General features: G+C 43.5%; 1 protein-coding gene across 1 annotated transcript; it reads left to right on the top strand.

Moving 5' to 3' along the window:
- The first annotated feature begins 5,386 nt into the window (after nucleotides 1–5,386).
- Nucleotides 5,387–6,723, top strand: LOC120569479 (trace amine-associated receptor 13c-like). The gene is made up of 2 exons (XM_039817338.1): nucleotides 5,387–5,562; nucleotides 5,907–6,723. Exons 1-2 carry the CDS (start codon nucleotides 5,387–5,389, stop codon nucleotides 6,721–6,723), a joined length of 993 nt encoding a protein of 330 aa, XP_039673272.1.
- The last annotated feature ends 8,036 nt before the right edge of the window (nucleotides 6,724–14,759 follow it).

The raw sequence follows: 14,759 nt of genomic DNA, 5'->3' as shown, positions 1-14,759 counted from the left end.
AATTATCTCCTGACTGTGCAGCTCCTCTCAGCTCTACAGAGTGTTTTTAACTCACTGGTAGTAGGGTTTAAGGCCCAAACCTTACTGTTTTTGTTCACTCCCACAGCTTTAATAATAATAATAATTCCAAACTATTTGGTACAGTGGGTTTTAGAGTCCTGAAACAGACTCTGATGAGAGGTGAGCGTCTGGCATCGTCTATTTGCTGCGGAGCTACACCTCTCATCAGAGTCCATTTCAGGACTCTAAAACCCACTGTACCAAAGAGTTTGGTGTAGCTCTGCAGCAAATAGACAGTTAGAGACCAGCTGGTGATTAAAGTGGAGGATTTAGCAGGTAAAGAGGGTTGTAGTGCTGCTGGACTACACCAAAATGTGAAGGGGCAATATGAGCAAAGCATTAAATAAGGACACAAAGTATAAGAGCGCCAAATTCCATGTAAGAAAGCAGGTTGGGGGGTGGATGGGTCAAACAAACACAGGACTTTCATCCAGGAGACCGGGTACCGTGTCCTGTTTGAAAACAAAATTAGTGGGGCATATTTTCATGCTAACGATAGGGCGTTAATTCATATAATGCTCCTGTGGGTCGTATTAGAGGGTAGGAACAAACAACCTATATTGTCATTTGGTTTGGAAGACTTATTGGACCCTTTATTATCCTACTGGTTCTACTTCTGCATCTTTTGGTCCTGCAGGGTGGGTGGTGAACATCCAATGGTGTTTTTTTGTGTGTGCTTAACAACAAGACAGCGCCAGCCAAAGTTAATCAGACTGCAATGGAGAGGATAGATGGGAGGTGGGAAGGCCCGAGGCTCGCTGACTGTTGGGCTATGCTGGCAGGCCGAGAATCTGAATAGTTACAAGTCGGCAGGGTATCAAGCAAAGGGCTAGCTGGTAACCTGCTTGACTCCGGAGCAAGGTTATAATCATTAACGAAAACGAACAAAATAATGAAAACTAGGTGGGAAAAAAAACATTGTCGTTAACTGAAATAAAAATAAAAACGAGGCATTACAAGAAACAATAACTAAACTAAAACTGTAATGTCTGTTTGCAAAGCTAACTAAAATAAAATAAAATTATCGAGTAAATTTCCTTAGATTTCGTCGTTGTCAATATCTTTCATAGAGCAAATAACATTATATCTTTCTGACCATGACATTTCCCGTAGACATGTATAGTTACCGACTGGGAACCCAGAAATTCCGACATTCCAAATTGAATCTCCATTCCTCTCGCCTGGTATCATGGCGGTACCGAAAGTCGGAAGAAAGCAGCAGAGTCCTATTTGATTATGACTGTGTCAGATAACAGCAAGTGCCTCGCAGTGGAAGGTGGTAAAATATGTGGACAATTTATTACAGGGAAAAATCCCACGAATTTGAAAGTACCCTACATTTGAGAAGCACACACAAGGAGGCTAACCTAGCTTACCTTAACAAGCCCTCTTCCCCCGAAACAGAAGCTAACCCCGGTAACGTTACGGGCATGGATGTATGGGTACAGGGCATGGATGTATGGGGCCAGGGCATGGATGTATGGGTACAGGGCATGGATGTATGGGTACAGGGCATGGATGGCCAGGGCCAGGCAGCATGACAAAGACAACAGCAGGACAGAGAACACTACAGGAGGGCTTTCACTGGAGACCCGGTAGCTGCTGGTTAGTCAATACGCAGGAACACCAAAAGCGGGAGGAAGTGTGGGTTAATATGTGTGTTGATACTGGGATGTTGTTACGAACCCTCACTTTTCTGCCTGCTCTTGGCTTCTTTGGCTTGATTGGCTGAGCTGGCAGTTTGGGAGGGCTCGTTGCTTGATTGGTGGACACCTGGGTAGCCTCAACCAATACTATTAATACAAGTCATGTTTGATTGTTCTGTCTCTTCATTCTCCTGCTCCTAATTTCCACATCTCTTGGTTTGATTTGGTTTGTTTCTTTTGTTGCAGTTGTCATTTGCTTACTTATCTTTCACTCACACATACATCGCTTACACTACTGATAACACTGATTCTACATCTGTTTTGATTCTTTTGTTAATAGTAGTTTCTTTATGTTGCAATAAACACTTAATTGGCATTTTAACCTGTTTGGTCTCCCCTCTTTTGTCACATGCATTGAGTCGGTCCAGGCATTGGACCATCAGTGGGGGCTCGTCTTAAAGTGTTAGGAGTGAATTAGTTTGTCTACTTTAGCCTAAATTATAAGTTGGTCTAGAGTACCTTTTTCAGTTGTATTGAGGGGAAATCCAGGTTTTTAGTGCCAGTTAGCTTTGTTTAGTGGAAGTTTGTAGGAGCTGTGTATGGATAGCTTGGAGTTGTATATTTGATTGGGACTTCAAGGTGAGATTAATCAGGAGTGTTTGGTGTTTTGTGCAGGAGTACCTCTTCCCCTGTTAGGCTTGGCAGCGAGTACTCCTATAGTACTCATGGTGTTGCTTTAGGTGGCGGTGAAGGTGGGTAGAGCTATTAGCTCGGGAGCATCTCCATGGCGGTGAGAGGGTCGCCAGTTTTCTGGTTGCTTTTTTCACAACACTGGTTTAGAGTGCATAAGTACCCCCCACCATTAACTGCACGAAGACTAGGTGTGAGTTAGTTAGCTAGCTTATATGGTTGTGGTTAGTTAGGTAGGGGTGAGGCTCCTGTTTTAGTGTTACTCTTGAGTCGTTTTTTTTTCTTCCCTTTTTGTCCCAATCAAGGTTGGTGTAGCTGGTGAGAATGACTTCTCTCATAGATAATTTTGTTCAAAATCCTTCAGAGTCTCTTTTGGAGCAATGCACAAAAGATCAGTTGTTGAAGATTGCAGAGCACTATGGGGTTGACGTTGTGGATAAGAAGCTAAAGGAGTGTTAAAACTTGTTTAAAGGAAGGTTTGTTTGAGAAGGGGGTTTTGTGCAGACAGCCAGTGGTTAGTCTGGTTGCTGGCGTAGGGACTTTGACGTTTGAGCAGCAGAAGGAGTTGTTGGGTTGCAGCTGAGGCAGCAGGTGGAGTTGGAGACGTTGAGATTTGACAAGGAGATACAGCTTCAGACCATGAAGCACACAACTGAGCGTACAAGGTTGGAGGTGCAACAGTATCAGTTACAGTTGGTGAAGGATGGTAAGCTGTCAGACGTGTCAGGTATTGGTGGTCACGAAGTTAGGGGCAGGAGTACTCAGTTTGATTTGGTTAATAATCTTCGCTTGGTTCCTAAGTTAAGTGAGTTGGATCCGGACATGTTTTTTTCTCTGTTTGAGTGTATCGCAGATGCTAGGGATTGGCCAGATGCGGACAGAACTGTTTTGTTGCAGTGTGTTCTGACTGGTAAGGCGCAAATGGCCTACTCGGCTTTGAGTGTGGCCGATTGTAGGGATTATGAGACTGTAAAGTCTGCAGTGTTGAAAGTCTATGAACTTGTCCCTGAGGCTTATCGTCAGCGGTTCCGTTCTGGAGGTAAGCTTGATGATCAAACTTACATGGAATTTGTTTGTGACTTGATATCACTGTTTGAGCGCTGGTGTACAGCATCTAAGGTTGACACTTTTGAGGGTCTTTGCGATCTGCTTATCTTGGAGCAGCTAAAAGACTCAGTTCCTGGGAGTGTTGCTACATTTATTAATGAGCGTAAAGTTCGGACACCCAGGGAGGCTGCTATATTGGCGGATGAATATGTGTTGACCCACAAAAGTGTTTTTGGAAGTAATGTCGATGGTCGCCAGGAGATTGACCGTTATCGTGGTCAGGAAAAGTTAATGTTAACAAGTGACACACTGCCCTATAGGTCAGAGTGTGGTGGGTGGAGTGTTCCAGTTGAATCTGACGCTTGCAGGTACTGTCTGGAGAAAGGGCACTGGAGAAAGGATTGTCCACTGCTGAGAGGAAAGTTTTCGTGTTTACATACAGTCAGGTCAGTCAGTTTTTGTGTGTGTGATGCTCGGTTTTACACGGAAAGGTGCCATTCTTCCCTTCTCCCTATGTTTTGTTTCACGCTCGCAGCTGCCTGTATAACTCTCGATTGTTGAAATTAAATAATTTGCTCATGAGCATATTTTATCGCGCTCAGGAGATATGACATAAACCTGACACCATAAAAAACAATATTACTAGGAAGCTGTTGAAAACTTAAAGGAGAACTCCGGGCAATTTTTGCATTAATCTTGATCGCTATAAATATGTGAGTACAGTCGATAGCAAAAAAACTAACAGAATCAGTCCTAGCAAACTGGAGTTGCTGCAGCTAATGCCCAGAGCTCCCAGTTAGCTAAAATGGTAGTTTTGGGGGCATATACTAAAGAGTGTCTTTGTGCCTCTTAATGGACAGAAAATGCAATTAAAACGTTTGTGCAATCTGAGCACCCGCTGGTCTGGTGGATGTCCTCCAGAGGATCGGTCATGCCATCGCGGTAATTTTTTTAGTTTATTTCCCCCTCAAAAATAGGTAATTGAGCACTGTAGTGGTTATGACCATATCAGTGACTATGTAACTACATGAAAACGGGCCAAATTATGTCTGTGCCTTGTACAGTAATAGCTACAGACCATTGTTGGATTGTTGTTGGCCGCGGCAGGCGAGGAAGGCGGGGAGGAAGCTGAAGGCCTGCTAGCCCGTCTAAGGAAACTACCAAACAGATCGCCACTGCCCAGACTCCTCCTCATCAACGCCAGATCGATGTCACACACAATAGATGAGCTGCAAATACACACGGAACTGCTGCCTGATCATTATCACAGAAGCCTGGCTGAACACAGACTCTTGGACGGTAGCTAGCAGCTAGCAGGGCGAGCTAGCTGCAGGATGTCTGAGTTGAAAACGCATCTTGTTGTCACGTTAGAGCCCTGTTCATGTTGTACAGACATTTTAATTGCATTTTGTGTCTGTAAGGAGGCACAAAGGCACTCCTTATGTTATGCCCCCAAAACTACAGTTTTAGCTAACTGGGAGCTCTGGGCATTAGCTGCAACAGCTCCAGTTTGCTAGGACCGATTCTGTTTGTTTTTTTGCTATCAACTGTACTCGCATCTTTATAGGGCCTTTATAGTTCTCTTTTAATGGTTCCGTAAGCTTGAAACAAACTGAATCACTGACCTGCCGCCCAGTTGTCTAAGGATTAAAGTGCTTATACCTGCTCCAGGCCATGCTGGTGCATGTGTTCAGCTTGGTCGAGATCTGGAAGTATGGAATCTGGAGGTGCCAGAAGATTGACAGATATTATTGAAAGGCTTGTGGACTAACAGAGAAAGTGTAGAAGATGACGTAGTGATGTGTAGAAAAAGAAAAAGACAGTGTCCAACAGAGACTGAGAGGGAGAAAGGGAGGGGTGGAGACAAGAGTAGAAAGAGATAAATCAGTTGTACGACAGAGTTTTCAGCAGAGAGCTGAGGCCTCTCTTTCATCCTCCCACTGATGACGGAGACACAGGACGGAGCAGAGCTCTGCTTTCCACAACTCTTCAACACCTCCTGCAGGAAGCTGACACCTCCTTGGTTTGAAGTGATGCTCATTCACACTTTGCTCTACTCCATCTCTCTGCTCACTGTAGCTCTCAACCTGATCGTCATCATCTCAGTCTCCCACTTTAGGTAAAGATCATTGTCTCAATGATTGAAGTTTTAGATATTATGATATTATTTCAGGGTCCTGGTATTGTGCATGCTGGCTTGATGTCTCACTGTCATGGCTTAGTGGGATTCTTGGGGGAGCTATTGATGATGTTATTGTAATGTGACAACTGTTCTTCTCATATAATGATAATCAAACTGACTGCTCAGAATAAGGCCTGTTTCTATGACAGATCAGAAAAAATACTTGAGTGTTTTTAGAATGATTGTTTCTATTGTTTCAGACAGAACTAACATAAAATGTTTGTTTGTCATTTAGATATGAGGACGTGTTGGTGTAATGGTGCTTTTCTCTTTCCCTCCAGGCAGCTCCACACACCCACCAACATCCTCCTCCTCTCTCTGGCTGTCTCAGACTTTCTAGTGGGCCTCGTGCTGATGCCTGCAGAAATCTTCAGAAACACATCCTGCTGGTTTCTTGGTGACCTTGTGTGTACTCTGTTCAAGTATGCTATAGTCATCATTCCCGCATCCTCAATAGGTGACATGGTGCTCATATCAGTTGACCGTTATGTGGCTATTTGTGACCCTCTGCATTACACCACTAAAGTCACTGTGAACAGAGTTAAACTCTGTGTTTGTCTGTGTTGGCTCTATTCTGTTTCCTACAGCTTTCTCTTTGTGAAGGATGACCTGACTCAACCAGGGAGGTATAATTCCTGCTATGGAGAATGTGTGATTGTCGTTGACTTTGTCTTAGGAGCTCTAGATCTTGTTTTGTGCTTTATTGTTCCAGTTATTCTCATCATAGCTCTATATCTGAGAATATTTGCCGTGGCTGTGTCTCAGGCTCGTGCCATGCGCTCTCACATTACAGCTGTCACACTCCAGCTTTCAGTGACTCCAAAGGCAAAGAAATCCGAGCTGAAAGCAGCCAGGACTCTTGGTGTTCTAGTAGTTGTGTTCCTCATGTGTTTCTGTCCATATTACTCTGTCTCTCTCGCAGGTGACAGCTTGGTCAATGCTCCATCTGCATCCTATGTTCTCTTTGTGTTCTATTGTAACTCTTGTCTAAACCCTGTGATCTATGCCTTGTTTTACCCCTGGTTTAGAAAATCAGTTAAACTCATAGTTAATCTTCAGATCCTGCAGCCTGGCTCCTGTGAGACCACCATGCGGTAGAGAGAGTGTGGAGGGACTGAGATCAGACTCGGTCTAAGGATTAAATTAATGAATATGTTGCTGCTGTTCAGTGAGTGAATTATCAAATACAGAAAGTGAATATATGCTTTCCTGTCTTTAAGTCTAAATTGTGTATGATCAACAAATGAAAGACCTGTGCTTCAGCTTTATCTTGTTGTGTATTTTGTCTCTCTGATGCTGCTGCATTTAAAGAAAGAGTCATAAGCACCATATACTGTTTCTAGATAATAACCCAGTTTAATGCAAGCTTTAAATTCACACATGTATGACACTTATGCAGTCTTTTTTTCCCAGGGAACCTTTTTTTCGTTGTGATAGGAAACATTTTAACCCAACACAACTAAAGATCTACTAAAGCTTGGTATTTATGTGTCTATGTTTGGTGCTGCAAACCATTTAGTTGCAAACAGAAATCACAGGCCTGCTGGGCTGCTGTCTCACTGAGACAAAAAGAAGCCCCTGAACAGACACTCTTTCATGTGGATGTATGTTTCCAGTATAGAAGAAATCCACTGTTGTGTTTCAGATAAAACTGTCGGTACAAAAACATCATGTTCCCTTTCAGCTTAGGACGAAAAGTTGTTCTAATTATTTCAGTCCAGTGTCATTCATATTTGATCCCTGTATAACATTAATTAATGATCTGTGCCTTATTTTACTCCTGCTTTAACTCATCACTATATAGTTGCTTCATCTGCATCATTTGCCGTCCATCTGTATTATTTGAACTCTTGTCTAAACCCTGTGATCTATGTCTTGTTTTAGATTCAGATCCTGCAGCCTGGCTCCTGTGAGACCACCATGCTGTAGAGAGTGTGGAGTCACTGAGATCAGACTCGGTCTAAGGATTCAAGGAATGAAAATGTTCCTGCTGTTCAGTGATCAGTTGTTGTATACAGAACGTGAAAATATGCTTTCCTGTCTAAAAGTCTAAATTGTGTATGATCCATAATTGAAGACCTGTGCTTCAGCTTTATCTTGTTGTGTATTTTGTCTCTCTGATGAGAGGATAAGTGATGGAGTGGAGCAGCAACAGATATGGAATTGCAGATGAATTTTCTGTAGAAAGTAAAACCACCCAGGGACCTCTGCATCATCCAGATAGACAAAGACACATGTGGTTACGGTGTCTCTAAGGTTTCCAAGCCTGCAGGGCATTGATCAGAGTCAGAGACAGAACCAGATACTCTTAATGACCACTGGGGGGGTTAAAGGCTGTTTCCCATTTGTGCTAAAATCTCACTCAGTGATAATTGTTTCTGAGGTGTGAAGCTGCGTTTAGTCTGTGAAAAAACACAGCCCTCTCATTCATTTAAATATGGTCACTCTGTTAAAGCAGCAGGGCTTAGTTTAAAACATCAACAATAAAACAACAGTGATGTGACGTCATCCAGAAAGGTCGTGTCTGGGGTTAAGGTCAGGAATGGAGGGATTGATTAGGGTCAGAGGGAGAAACTAGGGTTGGGGTTAAGCACGAAGAGATGATGAAAAAGTATTTTGATTGGCAGAAGTGAACATAGGATCCTCTGATACCTACGAGATGAATGTTAATAACTTTTAGGTATTTAAGGTGTTGACCAGCAGCTGAGGATTCAGATGATATGATCGGGTCTTTCTTAACTGGACACTAAACTAAACAAATAATATAATAACAAATAACATACACACACATAATAACTTATTAGAGTATGCGTGTGACAACAGATACTTGCACAAACTGAGTCAGTTAATAAACTGGTCATGATGTAACTATGACGGTTTACTTTTCAACAGAAGTAAATAAGGCACTATAGTTGTTGATATTCCTGCTGATGATGTTTGGGTTAAAAGACTTATTTATTACTGAATTGATAATATGAAGCATCTTTTTAAATATGTCATATAGTGTCGATGTGGTTGAAATGGCCTCAATGTAGACGGATCATTTAGCATTATTATTTTCAATAAGAACTGCAGGATCAAATTAGGCCATAGTAATAACTTTATTAACAAGCAGCACAGATGTCACTGAAATAATGGATATGTTCCCATTCTTGAACCTATGACTTGTCCTGAAGAATCCATACTACAAAGTGCTCAACAACATGTGTGTCTGTGACCTAAATGAAAATGAACGATGCCTCCTCATATGATGCAGTCAGGTGTATACCAGGAGACCAACGTCAATGCCCGTTCTAGATGGATTTTGTAAAAAACAAATACCTGTTTTCTGAACAAGCGTGATTTGATGGTTTTGTTACTTTAGATAAAAAGTATTTTATGCAGGACTGCGAACCAAGTAAAACAAGTCCAAGAGACAAGTCCAAGTGCAATTATCAACGAGTCCAAGAGAAATCTGAGGCAATAGAAAAACATCTGGAGTCCAGACTCTAGTCAAGCCTTGGGCTACGGCTCTGCAAGTGTGTGAGTTAGTGGTAAACATTTACTCACATCCCAGGAGATACTTCTTAAATGTGTGTTTTCACATTTCAGTTAGATGAGAGATTTCTGTTTACTTTTACTACGTTAAAGGAGGGATGAAAAGGTTTTAGCTGCTGGGGATTTCATTTCTCAACAACCCTTGCTGCCACTAGAGGTCTCTGTTTGCCACTAATTGGTTTAGGTGAAGGCCTGTTTTCTAATGTGTGTGTATTGGGGATTCGCTCAACCAATCAGCACGCAATCTCTAATGCGTGTGTATGGCGATTCGCTCAACCAATCAGCGCGCGTCTCTACGTGTGTGTACGGCGCTAAGGCTCAACCAAGCAGCGCACAGCTCATCTAAATATTCATGACCATACCATATTTGGAAGAAAAGCTCTTGTTACAAATAGGGCCAAAACACAGGGATGCATAAGGGCCAATAAAATATCAACCAGGCCATTTTCAGCCCAACTAATGTTACATACCCCATTAGGAGACCATAAGGAGCAGTGTGAAATACCCTATTTAATCATTCTATCACCCCTTTAAGTAAAGTCCATTAGCCGTTCAAAGTGTGCGTGCATTATTAACAGTATAAGGTTATAACACTGGCGACGAGGATTAAAACCGAGTTAGGTTGAAGAAGAAGTTTCCGAGTAGTTTAAGCATGGCTACTGTGGGTTCACTTAGTGAATATGTTGAGTCGGACGGTGACTGGATTGACGTCGAGAGACTGGAGCACTTTTTCCTGGCGAATGACATTACAGAAGAGGACAAGAAATGCTCCATTCTCCTCAGTGTGTGCGGGACAAAGACGTATAAACTGATACGCAACCTACAGAAACAACTGGGCAATGTGGGCTGCTGCAGACGTTAAGGCCGTTTTCACACATGAAAGTCCGAACCAAGGTCCGTACCAAGGTTCATATTTTTGTTACATTGTATACATTTAATCCGGTAAGTTTTGGTTTCACACTGCAGTTTTGCAAGCGCACTACAGATCTATACGTGACAAAACTACGTCCTGCCGTCATCACATAAGTGAGCTGCGTCTCCAGATACTTATAACTGATTGGTTTGTTGACGGGCTTCCCCGTCCTCTCGTATCCTCTCTCTGGGTCAGAGTTTAGGCTATTCAACTGACCGCTGCTCTCCCCTACTGCCGCGGCTCTTTTTGTTTTGTTGTGATATTGAGAAGCAAGATACGGGAACTTTCTTTCTGGAGCATTTATTCAGAGACAAACTGAAACCTACACTGTACATTTACTACCACTTAACAAATAAACTGCTGATGTATTCTCTGCTAGCTGTCTGCTCTGAGCGCATTTACCGTCTCTCTCTCTCTCTCTCTCTCTCTCAGCACCGAGCTGTTCCTTAAAGGAGCTTCCCCGGTCTTGTAACACGAGGAGAGCCTGCCAGAGCTTCCTGTATTTGGTCCGAAAGTCCGAACCATCCAAAAAATGCTTTCACACTATCAACGAACCGGACCATGGTTCAGTTTGGTCCGGACCGAGACCACCTCTTTTTGTCGGACCAAAATTTGGTCTTTTGATCCGGACCATGGTCCGGGGGAGGTTTCACACCTTTCATTTTGGTTCGGATCAAACTAAAAAGTCCGAAAGTCCGGACCAAACGAGGTATGTGTGAAAACGCCCTAAGTAAAGTCCGTTAGCCGTTCAAAGTGTGCACGCATTATTAACCATCTAAGGTTATAACAATAGTATAGTATGTCGAAAAATTTACATGGTACATTATGTTGAAAAAATTCGAAAAAAGTCATAGTATAGTATGTCGAAATAAGTCCAAAAAAAGTCAAAGTATGTAAAAAGAAAGTCACGAAAAAGTAGCAAAACCATATTATTGTTTGCACCTCAGATTTGAAGCCACAGGCAGTGTTGTCTCCTAACAAGCATCCTATCACACGGAGCTATCTGATCTCACACACTGAAATCTGTTTCAAATGTATCCGACTCCTTCACTTTAAAATGCGCTGCTCCTTTAAAAGAGTTGAAACCTGAACATCTAATTTTCTTTAAATCTTCAGCAACTTATTTCGTTGAGCTATTTGTGAAACCAGAAGTACATCGGTTTGATGTTGTATTTATCGTCCTTATTACTTGTTGGGTATTTGTAGGTGTACAGATCCAATTATTGCCAAATTATCAAAGATGTTTTATCAATATTAATAAAATTATGAATATGGTTATTAATAACTTTATCAAATCAACAAACAATCAAAAAGGGGCACCACCCTGGAACTTCAGGGGCAAATAACCGAACTGTGAAATAGTCTCATTAGGTGGTATTCCTTTTAAAATACAGATCTTAATTAATTTGATTAATTTATCTTTTTTTTTTTTAAAGGAACAAAGGGAAGGATGAAGTTCGAGCACTGACCTGTTTTCAACCAGCAATTATTACAATAAGTACACAAATAATCAGACAACTGCTAATTAAAGTATAGTAGAATTTATTAACGTCAAAATCATCAATGGCCGATCAATAATACTTTGATCAATTAAAACCAATATACTTTTTTAATCTACAACAAAACAAGGAAAAACCAACCAGCATGTCTCTGTACAACAGTGCACACACGCGACGTGCGCCACGGTGGAGCGCTCCATCGCATTGTTTAAGGGCAGATGGCTTGCATCAGGGGGACCCTATACACAGCAGAAAAAGTCTGCAACATTGTTTTAGCCTGTAGTGTTCTGCACAACATCTCACAGTAAAACTGGGTGCCATAAATGTAGTGATGGAGCCAGATGACCCGATGCCCAGAGAGCAGTGTCCAGAACAGCCCCAACTGGGGGCTATACCAAGGAGACAGGATATTATTATTCCTCGCTTTTAAAAGGTAGCCTATAGTGTTATGTTTGGCAATGATATTCAATACAGGAAACATGACGATGCACAACATTTTTATTTATTTTTCAGGTTTTCATTTCTCTGTCGTGAACGATTTATTTCTACCATGTCATTTCGGCTTGTTTTCCCAGTCCCTCTGCTGTCAGGAGACCGGGTCGGGGTGGTGGTCCAGCACGGGGGGCGGAGGACACGCACTCTCCCTCAGCTGTTGCCTCGTTCAGACTCATGAAAAGAAACACGAGTAAAATAAAAGACACTGCATAAACTCTGCTACCGTGTATTTACTTAAATATAGGTACAACATGTAGGCCTAAGAGATTGCAATAGAAGCCTGTATATTACTATTAGGACTATAGAAAATGTGTCAAGGATGTATAGCCTAAATTAAATAGGCTAAACTTCAGCTGGAGTCCGATTTACTATGGCAACACTGTTGACCGCATCAGTGATCTCTCTTTTCATCCCGCATTCTCTCTACAGCCTTTAATAACAGTTTTCAGGCTGCCAAATAGGCTAGTTGGCCTACACACGTTAGTGCAAATGAACCTGCGATATGAGGGTTTCAATCTCCACCTCTGAAAAGTGCCGCTTCTCAGCCGGATTTCGTCTCACCATGTCGTAAATTGTAGAGGCGAGGCCTCAAAACCGAGAATATATTGGGGCGTGATATTTAAATTACGATCGTTCCCAGCCACTGCATTTATCAATGTACAACCATTCTTACGCTCTGATTGGTGTGATACGAACGTTTCATGAATCACACGTGAAACCTGTCGTAAGACGATTTCTGCGCTCATATCTGCGCTGGTTTCTACGTTAGGTTGATAAATGAGGGCCTTTGTGTATGTGTGTGTGTGTGTTGTGTGTGTGTGAGAGCGAGTGGTAGAGTGCGAGGAGAAGGGGGGTGACGCAACCCGGGTTGCTCGGTCACGTCCAGATTAGCCATTAGCTCATTGAAGCTAAGCTATGTGTTAGCTGCACAAAAGCTATCTAGCCTCAAGAAGGCGGTAGAGGGACACACTAGCTACTTCGCTACAGGGCTGGACTGGGACAACATTTTTTGGCCTAGGCAGCCCACACCCACCGTGATTGGTCAGACACATTCCCTGCAGACAGTCCTCTTAAAATATGCGTGCATTCTATGATATGAGTTGCCTAGTGTTCAGCGTTCATGTGATTGTTTTGGATCCTTCAAGAGGGGTCTCAAGACTTATCTGTTGATCTTACACTTAAATAATTAATTAATTCTTAGAATTATGATTTGTATATTTATCCATCCATCTCCATCCATCCATCCATCTTCGTCCGGTTATACAGTGTCAGGTCGTGGGGGGAGCAGCTCCAGCAGGGGACCCCAAACTTCCCTTTCCCGAGCCACATCAACCAGCTCTGACTGGGGGATCCCGAGGCGTTCTCAGGCCAGGTTGGAGATATTATCCCTCCACCTAGTCCTGGGTCTTCCCCGAGGCCTCCTCCCAGCTGGACGTGCCTGGAACACCTCCCTAGGGAGGCGCCCAGGGGGCATCCTTACCAGATGCCCGAACCACCTCAACTGGCTCCTTTTGATGCAATGGAGCAGCTGCTCTACTCCGAGCTCCTCACGGATGACTGAGCTTCTCACCCTATCTCTAAGGGAGACACCAGCCACCCTCCTGAGGAAACCCATTTCGGCTGCTTGTACCCTGGATCTCGTTCTTTTGGTCATGACCCAGCCTTAATGACCATAGGTGAGGGTAGGAACGAAAACTGACCGGTAGATTGAGAGCTTTGCCTTCTGGCTCAGCTCTCTTTTCGTCACAACGGTGCGATTAATTGAATGTAATACCGCACCTGCTGCACCGATTCTCCGACCAATCTCCCGCTCCATTGTCCCCTCACTCGCGAACAAAACCCCAAGGTACTTGAACTCCTTCACTTGGGGTAAGGACTCATTCCCTACCTGGAGTAGGCACTCCATCAGTTTCCTGCTGAGAACCATGAGTCATACGCCTTTTCCAGATCCACAAAACACATGTAGACTGGTTGGGCATACTCCCAGGCTCCCTCCAGGATCCTTGCGAGAGTGAAGAGCTGATCCGTTTTTGCATTGTTCCTCTTCAACCCGAGGTTCGACTATCGGCCGAACCCTCCTTTTCAGCACCTTGGAGTAGACTTTACCAGGGAGGCTGAGAAGTGTGATACCCCTGTAATTGGCACACACCCTCTGGTCCCCCTTTTTAAAAAGGGGAACCACCACCCCGGTCTGCCACTCCTTTAGCACTGTCCCAGACTTCCATGCAATGTTGAAGAGGCGTGTCAACCAGGACAGCCCCTCCACACCCAGAGCCTTGAGCCTTTTTTGACGGATCTCATCAATCCCAGGAGATTTGCCACTGTGTAGTTGTTTGACTACATCAGTGACTTCCGCCTGGGAAATTGACAATGATCCCCCATCATCCTCCAGCTCTGCCTCTAACATAGAGGGCGTATTAGTCGGATTCAGGAGTTCCTCAAAGTGCTCCTTCCACCGCCCTATTACTTCCTCAGTTGAGGTCAATAGTGTCCCATCCTTACTGTACACAGCTTGATTGGTTCCCCGCTTCCCCCTCCTGAGGTGGCGATCAGTTTTCCAGAAGCACTTTGGTGCCGACCGAAAGTCCTTCTCCATGTCTTCTCCAAACTTCTCCCACACCCGCTGCTTTGCCTCTTTCACGGCAGAGGCTGCAGCCCTTCGGGCCCTTCGGTACCCTGCAACTGCCTCC

The sequence above is a fragment of the Perca fluviatilis genome, chromosome 12, assembly GCF_010015445.1.
Source record: "Perca fluviatilis chromosome 12, GENO_Pfluv_1.0, whole genome shotgun sequence".
Lineage (NCBI taxonomy): Eukaryota > Metazoa > Chordata > Actinopteri > Perciformes > Percidae > Perca > Perca fluviatilis.
The sequence above is the reverse complement of the archived record's forward strand: the minus strand, read 5'-3'. Positions and strand labels throughout refer to the sequence as shown.